The sequence below is a fragment of the Aspergillus vadensis genome (assembly GCF_003184925.1).
Source record: "Aspergillus vadensis CBS 113365 unplaced genomic scaffold BO88scaffold_14, whole genome shotgun sequence".
NCBI classification, from domain to species: domain Eukaryota; kingdom Fungi; phylum Ascomycota; class Eurotiomycetes; order Eurotiales; family Aspergillaceae; genus Aspergillus; species Aspergillus vadensis.
In genome coordinates, this window is record NW_020292052.1 from 581,757 (window position 1) to 595,002 (window position 13,246).

General features: G+C 47.8%; 4 protein-coding genes across 4 annotated transcripts; 2 read left to right on the forward strand and 2 right to left on the reverse strand.

Annotated features, from left to right (window-relative positions):
- Positions 1 to 1,312: 1,312 nt before the first annotated feature.
- BO88DRAFT_390463 (MOSC domain-containing protein) lies at positions 1,313 to 3,023 on the forward strand (the record flags this gene model as incomplete). Its single annotated transcript, XM_025704950.1, has 1 exon — positions 1,313 to 3,023. The coding sequence occupies exon 1, from the start codon at positions 1,326 to 1,328 to the stop codon at positions 3,021 to 3,023; it is 1,698 nt and encodes a 565-aa protein (XP_025562083.1). The 5' UTR covers positions 1,313 to 1,325.
- Positions 3,024 to 3,091: 68 nt separating this feature from the next.
- Positions 3,092 to 4,265, reverse strand: BO88DRAFT_464348 (arylamine N-acetyltransferase family protein). Its single transcript, XM_025711309.1, has 2 exons — positions 3,845 to 4,265; positions 3,092 to 3,791 (listed from the first exon to the last, which is right to left on the reverse strand). Exons 1-2 carry the CDS (start codon positions 4,213 to 4,215, stop codon positions 3,215 to 3,217), a joined length of 948 nt encoding a protein of 315 aa, XP_025562084.1. The 5' UTR covers positions 4,216 to 4,265; the 3' UTR covers positions 3,092 to 3,214.
- A 2,328-nt stretch (positions 4,266 to 6,593) lies between these two features.
- BO88DRAFT_69450 (uncharacterized protein) lies at positions 6,594 to 7,154 on the reverse strand. The gene is made up of 3 exons (XM_025713060.1): positions 6,874 to 7,154; positions 6,721 to 6,825; positions 6,594 to 6,666 (listed from the first exon to the last, which is right to left on the reverse strand). The coding sequence occupies exons 1-2, from the start codon at positions 7,067 to 7,069 to the stop codon at positions 6,755 to 6,757; spliced, it is 267 nt and encodes an 88-aa protein (XP_025562085.1). The 5' UTR covers positions 7,070 to 7,154; the 3' UTR covers positions 6,594 to 6,666; positions 6,721 to 6,754.
- A 3,655-nt stretch (positions 7,155 to 10,809) lies between these two features.
- On the forward strand, positions 10,810 to 13,151 carry BO88DRAFT_454581 (uncharacterized protein; the record flags this gene model as incomplete). The annotated part of the gene is made up of 4 exons (XM_025710807.1): positions 10,810 to 11,623; positions 11,680 to 12,394; positions 12,446 to 12,771; positions 12,859 to 13,151. The coding sequence occupies 4 exons, from the start codon at positions 10,810 to 10,812 to the stop codon at positions 13,149 to 13,151; spliced, it is 2,148 nt and encodes a 715-aa protein (XP_025562086.1).
- Positions 13,152 to 13,246: the final 95 nt, after the last annotated feature.

The window sequence follows — 13,246 nt, forward strand, 5'->3', positions numbered from 1 at the left end:
AACTCCAAAAAAGTAGGATAGAAAGACCCACTCACCTCTTGGGACATCATACCTAGAATCCCTCCTAGCCACCCATCCATTCGTTTCCCCATGCCCCGTGTCACACCCATCATTCTCCCGTTTAATTTTCCTCCGCCATCTGCACCGAAAAATAAGCAGTGATGGAGGTCCCGTTACAAGCAGAGTTACCAGCGCGATGATGGTTGCTTTGGACCAGCCCATTCTGGTATTGGTATATGGTTGGTGAAATGCAGCGAAGTTCACGTTTCTTGTTGGTTGAGTTGGTGTGGTATTTCGTAATATAGCTTTATTGATTGGAAGTTGCTTAAGGGTGTTAGACGAGAATATAGTATGGGATGATAGAGATGAGTTGAAATGTAAGGAGATGAGATGCTGGCTTAATAGATGAATGAATGCATTATATCTACTACACAGTATCAGATTCAGTGTAGATAGTAGGCTGTGAGGTGAATGGTAATGATTATTGGTTGATGGCGGGTGGGGTGATGGGGCTGAACTTTTGGTTTCGATCAATGAAATCGAGTATATGGGATGGGAACTAGACTGGATTTGGGGTAGTGCTGGATGTACCTACCTACCTGTATGTTTAAAGAGAGTGTATATGATCATTCTGCTGCGGCGACAAATACATCCTTTTTGGTCTACATGGTAGTACTACTAGCCTGGACGGGTTATTATATTGATATCTGTTTGACTTTGCAGCAACTGCAGTCACTACTAGAGGGCAAAAAATAACGAAAGTAAAGCCCTTTGGCCACCATCCCTCACACAGCGCCAGCACCACCAAACGCGTGGTCCAGTGGGTGGTTGGCCAAATGTCTCATTTGGCAATGGAGGGACTCAATGAGTTATGCACCATGTCCGATTTGTAGGTTGCGTTGCAGACGCTTTCTCTGGCTTTTATTACACTTGAGCGAACGCCGCATGAAGAAGAAAGCCCAAGACATTAGGTAGGCTATCAGTGCAAGTAACGTGACAGATGGCTAACCAATGATTGATTAGCCAATATTCCCTAAGCAGAATGATCACAGTCACCATATTACTCTACGGTCTCTACCATAATCAACAGAGCCACAGCATGGGGAAGAAAAGAAAAAAAAGCCAAACCAGGGTTGGAGGAGTGGGTCCCTCGCCAGAGAACTTCCTATTCGGGTGAGCGGGAACGACAGCCACGGATCACTAACTTGTTTGGTCCTATGCGGAGAGTCATACTATAAATGCAGCCCTATGCTCATTTTCCAACGAAGATGCACCAACGGTGAAATGAGACCGCCATTAACAACCGCAGGTATATTATTACAACGATGACCCGCATCGACTTCAGCTCACAATCTCCCATTATTCCCATCCCACCCCCAACGACCCTCCAAGAAATCCGCACCTCCAAACTCCGCTCCTTTGGCCCCGTCCTCTCCGGCATCGACAAGCAAACCCGCCCTGGCCAGCTTTACGTCTCAACCACCGGCCTAGAAGATGACGAACACGATCTGACCTTCCACGGGGGCATCGACAAAGCCATTCACCAGTACTGCTCAGACCACTACTCCTTCTGGGCCGATCGCTTTCCCGAGGCTCGTACACGCTTCGTACCCGGCGGCTTTGGCGAGAATCTCGTCGCAGATGGCTGGAACGAGCAGACCATATGCATCGGCGATAGGGTGCGCATCGGGCCACCGGGCTCCCTGAGCACTGGTGGTCGCAACGGTTGCGTGCTGGAGGTCAGTCTGCCGCGCCAGCCGTGCTTTAAGCTTAACCAGCGCTTCGGGATCAAGAACTTCGCTCCGCTCACTCACCAGGAGGCTAAGACGGGATGGTATTATCGTGTCATAGAGGAAGGGTGGATACAAGAAGGGTTGGAGATTAGCGTTATTCGTCGAAGTCATCCGCGATGGTCGATCGCCCGTTTGCACCATTACGTCCACCGCGACAAGACAGACTTGGCGGTGACGCAGCATCTCATGACAATGGAGGTCCTGGGGGATGAATGCAGGGATGTGTTCATCGAGCGCTGGCGAGCACATCAGGAGAAGGAGGCCGCGGCTAAGCGTCCGCCTGAGACTTGGAGGCAGTTCAGAGTTGCTAGTCATACGGCGGAGACTCCTCGCATAGTGCGCCTGGAGCTGGAGGCAGTTCGCCGAAGTACTTCGGCACCTGGTGCAATCCTACCTGGAAGTCATGCCCGACTCAAGCTTCCTAGCGGGTTACAACGCGCCTATTCCATCGTTCATGGCGACACGGATCGATTTACACTGGGGGTGGCCCTGGACGAACGCAGCCGCGGCGGGTCGAGCTTTATCCATCAAACACTCAAACTGGGGGACATAGTCTTAGTGGGGTCCGGGATAAGGCAGGGCTTAGCCATCGACAAGATGGCGTCTCATCACATCTTTATCGCAGGTGGGATAGGAATTACCGCCCTCCTCGCTATGATGAAACGCCTCAAGGACACAAACCAGGACTATTCCCTACATTATGCGGTGCGGAGCGCCACTGACGTTGCCTTTCAACCTCTGCTGGAGGACCTGCAGCCACATGTCACCATCTACGACAAGTCGCAGGGCCAACGAATGGACATTGCTGAGATCCTGCGAAATCGCATCTGGAACAGCCATGTTTACGTGTGTGGGCCGCAGCGCATGATCGACGCCGTGGTACAGACGGCCACCGCAGTGGATATGTCTCCTGATGAGGTACACTATGAGGCATTCGATGGTGATGATGCCGCCGGTGACCCCTTCACTGTGGATGTTGTTGGTCCAAGTCGAAAGTCAGAGGGACTTCAGGTAGGGGCTGAGCAGTCGCTTCTTGAAGTTGTGCGAGGTGCGGGCTTCGAGATTGGGAGTTCTTGTGAGGTGGGAAATTGTGGCGCTTGCAGGGTTTCTGTTCGCTGTGGGAGGGTGTTGCATCGGGGAACTGCCTTGATGGAATCGGAGCAGAAATCAGAGATGCTGGCTTGCGTTTCTAGGGGTGTCGGGCATATTGTTGTTGAGGTTGCTGAGTAGTTGAATTGAGGTGAGAGGTGGGTTTAACGGATGAGTTCTCACATTAATATATAGAGATGGTAAGTTGCCTTAGAACTGCATGTTATTGCATAACCCCAACGATCTAAATCATGGATCACATAACGTTCTGATCACAAAAATGTACGTTAATGAATATATAGCCCAATACCCCCTTCTACTATGGACACTCCTCAGATAGGCAAAGCCGACACCCTCCCACATATACCTCTTCTCTCCTCCTCCGTAAGGTCCACCCCGAAAACATCCCTCAAAGCCTCCACTCGTTCACTCTCAGTATTACAGACCCGAACCAACTCATTCTTCCCTCCTCGATTCTCCTTCAACTTATCCTGATCCAGAATCACTTTCCCGTAGACCTCCCCGTCAGCGTGTTGCAGGAACCGAATGACCAACAACCGCTGCGTCAGGAACGAGGTCGGGTTCTGACTTGTATAGAAATTCATGACCTCGAAATCACGCGGGAAAAATTCAAATTCATGAAAGGCATAACCCACGCGCCAGGCTTGCTCGCTGCCGTTGCGGAATTGGTAGGTCCAAGCATTAGTACTAGGATTGTTGGCGGAGTGTGACCGCTCTTCCGACGATTCTCCATTCTTCTGGAGGCGGATTTCCTGCGTGCCAATATTGGGGATAGAGGTGGAGGTCTGGACCAGGGGTAACGGGGTGGTTGGTCCGTCGCCGCCGTAGCCGACGTCAAGCATGTAGTTGGAGTTGTCTGCGAGAGTAACAATGTTCACGGCGTGTTCCCTAAAGGGTCATATTCTGAGCTTCAATCTGGGATATGGAGGGGCTTTACTTACCATCCTGACCAGCCCGGTTTAGGATTATTTGCGTCTCGAAAAAGACGAGCGCCGGTGAGGTACACTTCGAACCCTAACTGCCTCAATACATGGTATAAGAGAATGTTATTCTCCATGCAATATCCCCCTCGCTTTCTTGTCACGAGCTTGTGGAAGATGTCGTGGATATGAAGCGATATGGAAGGTGTTGGGCTGTAGTGAAGGGCAGTGTTGTCATACGGGATGTGGGAGACATGATGGGCCTGGATAGTTGCTAGAAACTCTCGGTCGAGCTTGGGGTTCTGCTCGCGCCGAAAGCGCGAAGGTAATTCAATGCGCTCGAAATACTCATCGAGATGATGAGTTGTGAAACTCGCGCTAAGTTCAGTCATGGTGAGATGTGTAGTAATTCGGTGCCCGTTTGGTTTCTCTATACAGTGGCGAATATGGTGAGTGTGGTGCGGCAAAGCTATCACATATTAATACTTTGAAGTTGGCTAAATAGGATGCGGATGATGTTAGATTGAGTAGGTCCAGCCGAGTGGAACGCTTATCAACCTGACCCCGCCTAAGGTGCTATCTGTCAGCAAATTAGTCCGTGTTTTTGCTTCTCAACCGACTAATGACTCCGCAGCTTTATTCTGCTACTACTCAATAGTACTTAAACTAAGTTTGATACTAAGCCTCGTGAGTCAGTCTGGCGGAGAATACCAACCCAGTGTAAGTCAAAGGCTCATGGCTCATGAGCTTTACATATTCATTCATGAGGGCCTTGATCTGGCTGCGCCATGCGTATTGCCGCTCAGGGGTTTTAGAAGGGTCTCGAAGAGCAATTACACGCTATACAAGACCACCATTTCTAAGTGGTTCAGGTCAAGTTGCAAACAGCGACAAGGTACCTTGGCCGAGTAGCCTCTACCCTAGCCCTTAAACCCCCATCCATCCCATATTATACTCACATAGCACCGTGAAAGATTACGGAAGCATAGATTACATCCAGAAGTGTGCCCTCAAAGACTGGGTCGTAGGGCAGATATGGTGATGGGCAAAATTTCGAATTAGTTGCAGACTGATTTATTCAAATATGTGTACTACATACATTCCGATGTTCTCAAAATGTGAAGTGGGATTTATATTCACTACTTAGTATGTTTCGCTCTCACAGTCTACGAACGAAGGGAGACTACTTAGTAGCCTTTGCCCCCACTTACCCAGTCTAGTGCACGGGAGCGATGCCCAAAGTACAGTCGACCCACTTACCTGATCTTGTGCAGTCATGACAAGATGGGATGACCATTTACTTGCAATTAAAAAATTTTTAATGAGAGTTTATGTTCTTCATCAATTATTGTGGACGCCTGATTTCAACACTTTATGGTGTACTGTCCTATAAGATTGATGCTTTAGCTAATAATGGACCGGCTTTATGCGATCATATATGCATATATCCGTCCACATAGCCAAATATGAAAGTGCATCCACCTTTTGGCATAGCTGTTCTCCTATCCAACTTATCCTGTGGAAAGCTATAGCTCGAATGTCTACAATTGCACCGCTCTGAGCAATCTTCCTAAATTGCCGCCCTGTCGCAGCAATCCACGAGAGAGCAGGATCAGCCACAAATTCTAACGGGCAACACATGTAGGCCGTGTAACGAGCAGCGCATCAAATGCCCTATAAAAATGACATTCAAAGAGATAATGCTGACTGCATCCTCCGCGAGACCAGGCGGGGCACGTATCCTACCATGCAACTACCGCAGCTGTGCAAAACCACTAACTGGAGAATACACCACCCATCGCAACAGCATATCCCATTCGGCATTATTTACTTCTCCCGATGGCGGCGAGGTCGTTGATTTGCCATCTTAACAGCTCCCTGTAGGTTCCGATGACCCGACTACATCGTATTGAGATAATTCGTCCTGTTCTAATACTTCATGAATAGTAACAAAGACGTCAGGCAACGTCGTCATCGACAAGTGCTCAATTATTCACCTAAGTTAACCATTCCCGTTGGCTATATGGTGCTTGGCGAAGTTGATGGGGGGAGGCCGGATGAAAATGCATCATCCGGGACCTCCATTTCCGGCAAAGGGTTACCAGGCAGATGATTCCGGTTCTCTGCCTGAGGACCAGGGATTCCCACGTATGAGGGAGGCGTCTGAATGTCTTTACGAAGCCCACCTGACACCCTCCTGAATGTCTTTCTCTAGACCGCGTTTATCCTTACCACCCACTCGGGGATTGCCAAGAGCTTCCCTAGCGAATACACAGGAGGATTTTGTCGTGGTTTTGACAGCGCTGGAGTCTAAGGAATCGAGGTCAAATGTTCCTTCGGTAGTGCTGTTTGAGGAGGTGGTTGAGAGGGGTGTTTCGGGAGTTGATGGAGAATTGGAGTGACCATGTCAAAGTCTTAGTCAACTCTACATCTAAAGAATGGTGGTATATGGGATTTGATTTCAGAAGATGGTTCGTTGTGGTGCTTGGGCTGCGTTAGGTGCATAGAGGCTTAAGGGCATGGCTACCTCTAGTGTCAATCTGCATCGGCTCCGGGAGTATGGATGATTAGAAAGCGACGAGGAGAAGTGCACTCCCCAATAACAAGAGGGAGCATATTTCACTAACTAGAGTAAGTCGCGATAACAAAAACAGGTTATATTAAACTATAGCTGCCTCTGCATTCGCATATAAGTGCAGGGAAAAAACCCTCTGATTGAGGAGGAAAAACCTGTACTGAGGCTTGCGAAAATCAGAAACCACCAGTACACTTAGACAGGTCCTAAATATCAAGGCCCCCAGCCAGGTTGCTTTTCCGGGCTAGTTAAAACATTTCTTCAGCTTCTGTAGAAAAAACTTGTTAGCGTTTAAAAGAACCCTCCAGGAGGATGTGCCTACTAGTAAACTCCAATAAAAGTACATAGCTTGATTATCACAAGCTCTGCATCCAGATTCCATCGCCAAAAACGCTTATATATTGGTCGATGGGCGTGTTTAGGTCACCTTTGATCTTAGAAGAGTTTGAAAAAGAGGTTTCAAAGTCTCCTGTACCAATGTGGCCATCAATATTTTGTGCGCCGGAGAGCTGGTCTTTATTATCGTAATCTAATGTTGCTGGTGCGGCGCCGAAAAATGGAACGGCTGGATTGAGTGTCATTTCGCATGATGTCTGCGTACCATCGACATCGAAGTTGGCACTTGCTCGATTTGGAGCCAGCCATAGCAAGGTTCCATTAGACGTCGGCATGGTGGCTGGCACTCAAGGATGGGTGTAAGGTAAGTAAAGTTCTGACTTGATTCGAAATGTGGTAGATCTGGTAAATGCAAAGAATCTAGATAAAAAGATATCTCAATAATTAATACTAGAGCGACGCTTTTATACGTAGAAGGGTACTGCTAGTACCATGATACTTGTACAGTAATTTCAAAACAAAGTTTCAATTCTATGCGCCAAACCTGATAGCGGGCCAATGACTGGGCTTGAGCGCGGTATCAGGGTTCCCAATACCCATTGTATGACGATGCTACTCAACCGCTTCTTAGAGTCTCTTTGGCATACTGATGACCGCAGAAGTTTCTTTACCATCTATGATGCGGCCCATGTCTGACATGGAAGTCGATGCGGCATTTTCTTGTCATTTCATTGTGCATTGGTTGCAAACGGCTAACTGCATGCAGCTTGGAAAAGCCCAGAACGCAAGCTTAGACCGCCCCCCAGCAAATAGACGCGATGACAAGGCACTTTGTTGAGACTAGCATATCAAGTCTGGTGTTGGTTGATGACTCATTAGTTCATTCCGTTGGACTGGGGTAAGAGTATCTATGCCGTTTGCAAATAAGCTTCAGTAAGTGGGCTTTCATGACGTGTGGACGCCGGGTGCTTTACAAGGAAGACTGAAAAAGCTCGTGATACAAAGTTCGACGGAGTCATTGACCGAGATTGAAACCACATGGAATGAAAGACAAAAGCTAAAACGGGTTAATATTAGTTTGAAAAATCAGCCCCAGTTCAGCAGGAAAGGGCCTTTACTAGCCCAGGATCATATAGTTGTTGGTAAGAAGGCTATGGAAATAACAGCCGCTTGGCGGCGGACCTCCTTATTAACACAAATCTTGTTTTGCAAATTGAGTTTACGCAAAGAATCTTCTAAAGCTTATTCATTGACAATCCACTTAACGATAAGTTTCCTGGATGAGTTCAATTAACAAGAGATAATTTTTTTCAGAGTCAGCGTATTAATTCTTACTACAAGGTGTTGTTAGGACTGTGCTTTTGCCACGTAGGTCATGCCGATGTGGTTTCGCTGACGGGCTGCTTGGGACAGATGGTACGACACATGAGTCAACATAATTCCATTCTACAATTAGTATCTGTTATTATTGCAGTCTAGATTCATTCTTCAGACTGCCTACTGAGCCATCTACTCCATGTCGCATCTCATGTGGGGTCAGTATCCATGGTATGCTTCTGCTCAGGCGCGGAGCCCCATGGGGTAAGTCTAGATCGGTGGTTGCAAGAAGAAAGCATGTCTCGATTTCCTTTTGGCCCATGGAACCAACCCATGCATATTTTAAGAATGTCTTTTGACAGCACAGTGTTATGTTCGTAGGATACGATGTTCCAGATATTTGAGATACTCCTCGATCATGAAGCCGCCTGTGTGGATTTCAAGAGTCCCTTGGGAGACCTTTCTATGACGGAATATATTAGAGATTCTCACCAATCACTGAGGATAATGTTCTACGTTTTACGCAGTAAGAAGATATTTGAGTTTAGTAAATGGCCTCTATAAAATGGCTGGTTGAACGAGAATGGTTAGGTCAGATGAAACATAGTGATGTAGTGAACCATGTAGTTGCTGATTCTATGGAAGTGGAAGTAGGTGTGAAATTTAAAAAATTGAGAAAGTTTGCCTTGCTTACGTGTGATGGAGATGCTAGGTATGCAGATTACTCACCGTTTGAAGCAAAGAATATGGCTCAGAATGCCTTAGAGCCCTCATACCTCGTAGTAACCATATGTAAACCACGAAGCAGTGCATGGTACGACGTAGGTAGACCGATGTCGTAGCTAGGCACAATGGAATATGCAGAAAAAGCGAAGCAAAAGCGTAACCAAAAAAAAAAAAAAAGTATGAACGAACGGTCCATCCAACTAGTTGCATGCGTGTCGCCATTCTCCTCGTTCGTCGTCCATATCTTGCTTTGAAAAATGCATCTTACTTATGCATCTGTATCCCCCGCCGCTAAATCGAACGGGGAGTATGCGGTTCCTTCTACCTAGAGTCTTCAGTATCTATCTCCATGGCCTCGGAGCCTACGGGTCCCCCAAGCCAAAAGAAGACAGAGGTTTAGGGCTCATAAGCGTTACAGATGCATCTATGAGGACCTTGGATGGGCTGCACCACGCATATTGCCGCTAAGGGGTATTGAAAGGGTTTCGAGGGGTATATCCATGCTAAAAGGCCACCATACCTAAGTCGACATCAGTGAAAAGGCTATTCCTTTGGGATTTATAGACCTCAAGATGGAAGGATCGTGCTTCCCATCGGTTATTCTGGACCCCTAATCTTATGGCTTTGCGGTGGTCTTCCCTATAACATCATCCTTTAGGCACCACTACCCGTACCAATCCGCTGAAGTAAAGAACCCGTTTCAAGAGATCATACATGCATATTCAAATACATAATCTTCAAATTTGCACCATTCTCGGGAACCTGTCGGGAATATTACAAGCACAGCCGTCTACAAGGAAACGGGAAAGGTATATAGGTAATGTAGCATGAGCGCATCAAATCTGTCGCTTAGCATTAGATGACCTTTACCAACTGTGTTCAGAGTGATAATGCCAATCGTACACTCCACAATGCCAGGGAGGGCACTTGTATTCGGATGCTGCGGCTTCGAGGGCCCCCATGTTTACCGTAACACTGAGTCGATGAAGGCTACCACAGCCTCAGTCCCTGCACCATCCGCCAAAGAACAAAGTGAGCACCCGTACGGGGTTTTCCTCGCACCGGTTGGCTTCGCAAATGAGACTGCCGTAGAGGTTATCTCGTGGATTCCGTGCTTGTAATGTGTCGTTGGATGTCGGGGCGTTTCTGGAGCCGTTAGTCATGGCATAAAATGCTTTTTTCGATGAATACATTTCAGAGTGGGTATAGCTGGAGGGCTGTTAGGGTGGTGGTTAATAAGATTAGTGAGTGGAGGAATGGATGATGTTGGGAAAGTGGTGAGGCAGGTTCATCGTGCGGTTCCGGCGGGTATGGATGCAGTGATTAAAGCTGCCAGGCACGGTGGGGATGATCAGAAGAGTCGGCCCGTGAGATACCGGTGCAGGTGCAATTGAATGGTATATTATTTCGAAAGACGACGCTGGGAGGATTGTGCTAAATACAAGAGGACTTTTATGGGGGTTTCCAGGCGCTAGACACGGCGAATTGGAGACAGAGATGATCACTTCGGTTGCGCCGTTACGGAAGGTGTTTGAAGATTGGTATGGTCATGTCGAGACCTTGATGAGCCCTACGCTTGTATATATGGTGGAGGGTGCAAGGGAGGCAGACTTTCATGGTTCGGTGTTGTTCTTGGGCTGGCTTATATAGGAAGGAAGCGGTTTTCTAAAACTCGGATAGTTTGTTGATTGCAGGCCAATGGGATTTGAGGAACGCGTGCAGTATTTGAAGGTGTGCTGCACGGCTGCCTAGTGTGTGTGTCCCTCTGAATTGGCTTTGAGAGAAGTGGCTGTGCCATTTCATTTCATTCATGCAGGGTGATCCAGCTTGTCTTCTCAGGTGACACGGAGAGCAATCGCAGTACTGACAACCCCGCTAGCCCCAGAGAGCTTCCTCTTCATTCTCTTCGCCTTTTGTTTCCTTTCCATTTCTTCCTCCAAACCCTCAACTCAAGACTTTGTCCTCCATGTGAAGCCCTTACAACTGTCTTAACGGTGTTTTCAATAAATTTGTTATTCCCTGAACAGTCGGAATGGATATCTGGAAAGATGCTTGTGACTCCTTGGTCCCTTCCCTACAGCACAGCTTGGATGAGGTCTTAGGTAAACAGAGAGAGCAACAGTCTGATACTGCTACCCCCCACCAGAGGCAGCAACAGCTCTTGACTACCATCCTCAAACAGGCAGAGGAAAAACGAAAGCTAAGTCTTCACAAGAGGTGGAAGGTGGATATTCATGGAAAAAGCATCGTTATTCGAGATGTCTTTGAAAAAATCATCACCTGGGTCAATAGATTCAAGACACTACATCCACCATCTCTTACTGTTCACCTTCCATGGGCTGGTGTCAGCTCGTTGATTGTTGTGGCCCTGACTGACAAGCAGTGTTTCGAGTACACCGTCGACGGCCTCGAAGTTGTTTCACATTACATTGTCTGCTATGCGGCTTTCGAGCCCACCTATTTGCTTCCAGGGCTTCCTTTCCAGTCGGAACTTCAGAGCGCAGTTACCAACCTTTACACCCTAATCCTCAACTTCCTGGCCAACGGGGTCAATTTCTTCGAGCAGTCGGCGTCCGACCGCATCCGGAAATGTCACTTCCAGGATTCTCAGAGAGAGGTAATTGAAAAGATTAGACAGGCAGATGCGGAAGCCATGGAGCTGGCCACTAAGGTCCACTCGGATGCACAGTGGGGAATGATGCCCGGAGTACATGAACGCTATAGGGTTCTCAAGTCTCTTCAGCACCCCATCCGTCGTCTGCTTGACGTATCCACTGTCCACGCCAAAATATTCGAGGAGGAAGATCTCCATCGCATTAATCAGTGGCTGTTGTCTCCCTTCACCAGTAGCATCATAAGCGACGTTCGGAAGAGAGAATATTCACAAGGCAGCGGCTATTAGATAATCCTGAGTATCTGGCCTGGAAGGAATTCAGCTGCTCGTCTGTCCTGCTGCTACATGGTATTCCAGAATCCGGTAAGACCTTCTTAGTCTCTGCAGTAATCGATAGCTTTCTGGAAGAAATGTCGATAAATTCTCCGAGCGCTCCATTGGCGTACTATTACTGCGGGGATAGTCGACTGGGCAGAGCTTGGGCGGATCCGGAGGACGTGCTTCGAAGTCTTACCCGACAACTCGCAATTGTCGACACAGCATCATTTACGGTCCATGGGCAGGTACCACTCGAATACCGGCGCAAAGAAGCTGAAGCCAGACTGGATGGGTTTGAACTGCCTAGTCTTGGCGGTCGCGAGTGCACTGATCTGATCCTCAACATATTAGGCACCAATTCGGCTGTGATGGTTGTTGACGGAGTGGACGAAATTGAGAATTCCCGACGGCATGAATTAATTGATGCACTGGATAGAATTCGCCGTGAATCTGCCAGCGTAGTGAAAATCTTCATCTCCAGCCGAGACAACAGCTGGATCCTGGCCGGGATGCCAGACGCTCTGCTGCTAGGAACACAGGAGGTCAATACTCGCTTTGGAATGGAGACGTACATAAGTCAACGCGTAATACATGCGACGAGAACAAAGTATCTCCTGAACGGAATTTATGTGGATAATCTCCGAGAGAAGTCTATCAACTTCTCTCGGAGGTCAGCGGACGGAACGTAAGAATATCCTATTCAACACTCTCAGGTCTCATACTAAAGTCGCTCCAGGTTTCTCTCAATTAACCTTCGATTTGAAGCTATTTGCAAACTTCAATCGATGGCCAGTGTGGAACAAGCCATCGAAAGCTTACCCGAAGTATCGCGGACCATCGACTCTTTATACTCGGACATTCTCAACCGAATCAGATGTGAAAATCCCCAAGCATATGATGTTGCAACCAGAGTCTTCTCCTGGCTTCTATGCATGTATGAGCCGCTGTCGCCTTCTGCGATAATGAAAGCCATATCAACATATTTCCCGGGTAATTTCCAATTTTTGCTTCCTAATCTATTGAAAACCTGCTCCAATCTGGTGGTTCACGACAAGAAGATAGGTACGCTGCGATTTGCCCACATTACTTTTAAAAAATACTTGGAAACGCTACCGGAATTCAATTGTTTTGTGACACATGCACGTGCAGCACATGATTGTCTGTCAGTATGCGCTCGAAATCTGCCCCTTAATGTTGGTCCCGTCGAGCAACCCGCACGTAATTTTCCACTATATGCGGCGATGTACTGGCCACGGCATGTTGAGGCTGCATTGGAAGTGGAGCAAAGTCCTAGTAGTGATCTTAGGCGAGAACTGAGATCCTTCGTGTTCAAGGCCGATGGGCGATTGGGTATCAAATTTGAACAATGGCTTCAAACTGCACAGCAAGTGGCGGACTTCGTTCCAGCTAACCACCCGTTGAAAATGAACTTGGGGCAGTAATGAGCGAGCCTAAATCGGCGGTTTTTACTGCAATGTATTTATGGACTGACGGATATCATATCTGGCGCCCAGCAAATCCCAGGATCCAATATTGA

Coding starts and splice junctions, on each gene's coding strand:
- BO88DRAFT_464348 (XM_025711309.1), bottom strand. CDS start 4,215: ATGACTGAACTTAGCGCGAGTTTCACAACTCATCATCTCGATGAGTAT. Junction 3,792..3,844: donor AAACCGGGCTGGTCAGGATG/GTAAGTAAAGCC, acceptor ATGACCCTTTAG/GGAACACGCCGTGAACATTG.
- BO88DRAFT_69450 (XM_025713060.1), bottom strand. CDS start 7,069: ATGCCGACGTCTAATGGAACCTTGCTATGGCTGGCTCCAAATCGAGCA. Junction 6,826..6,873: donor AAATATTGATGGCCACATTG/GTACAGGAGACT, acceptor CTAAGATCAAAG/GTGACCTAAACACGCCCATC.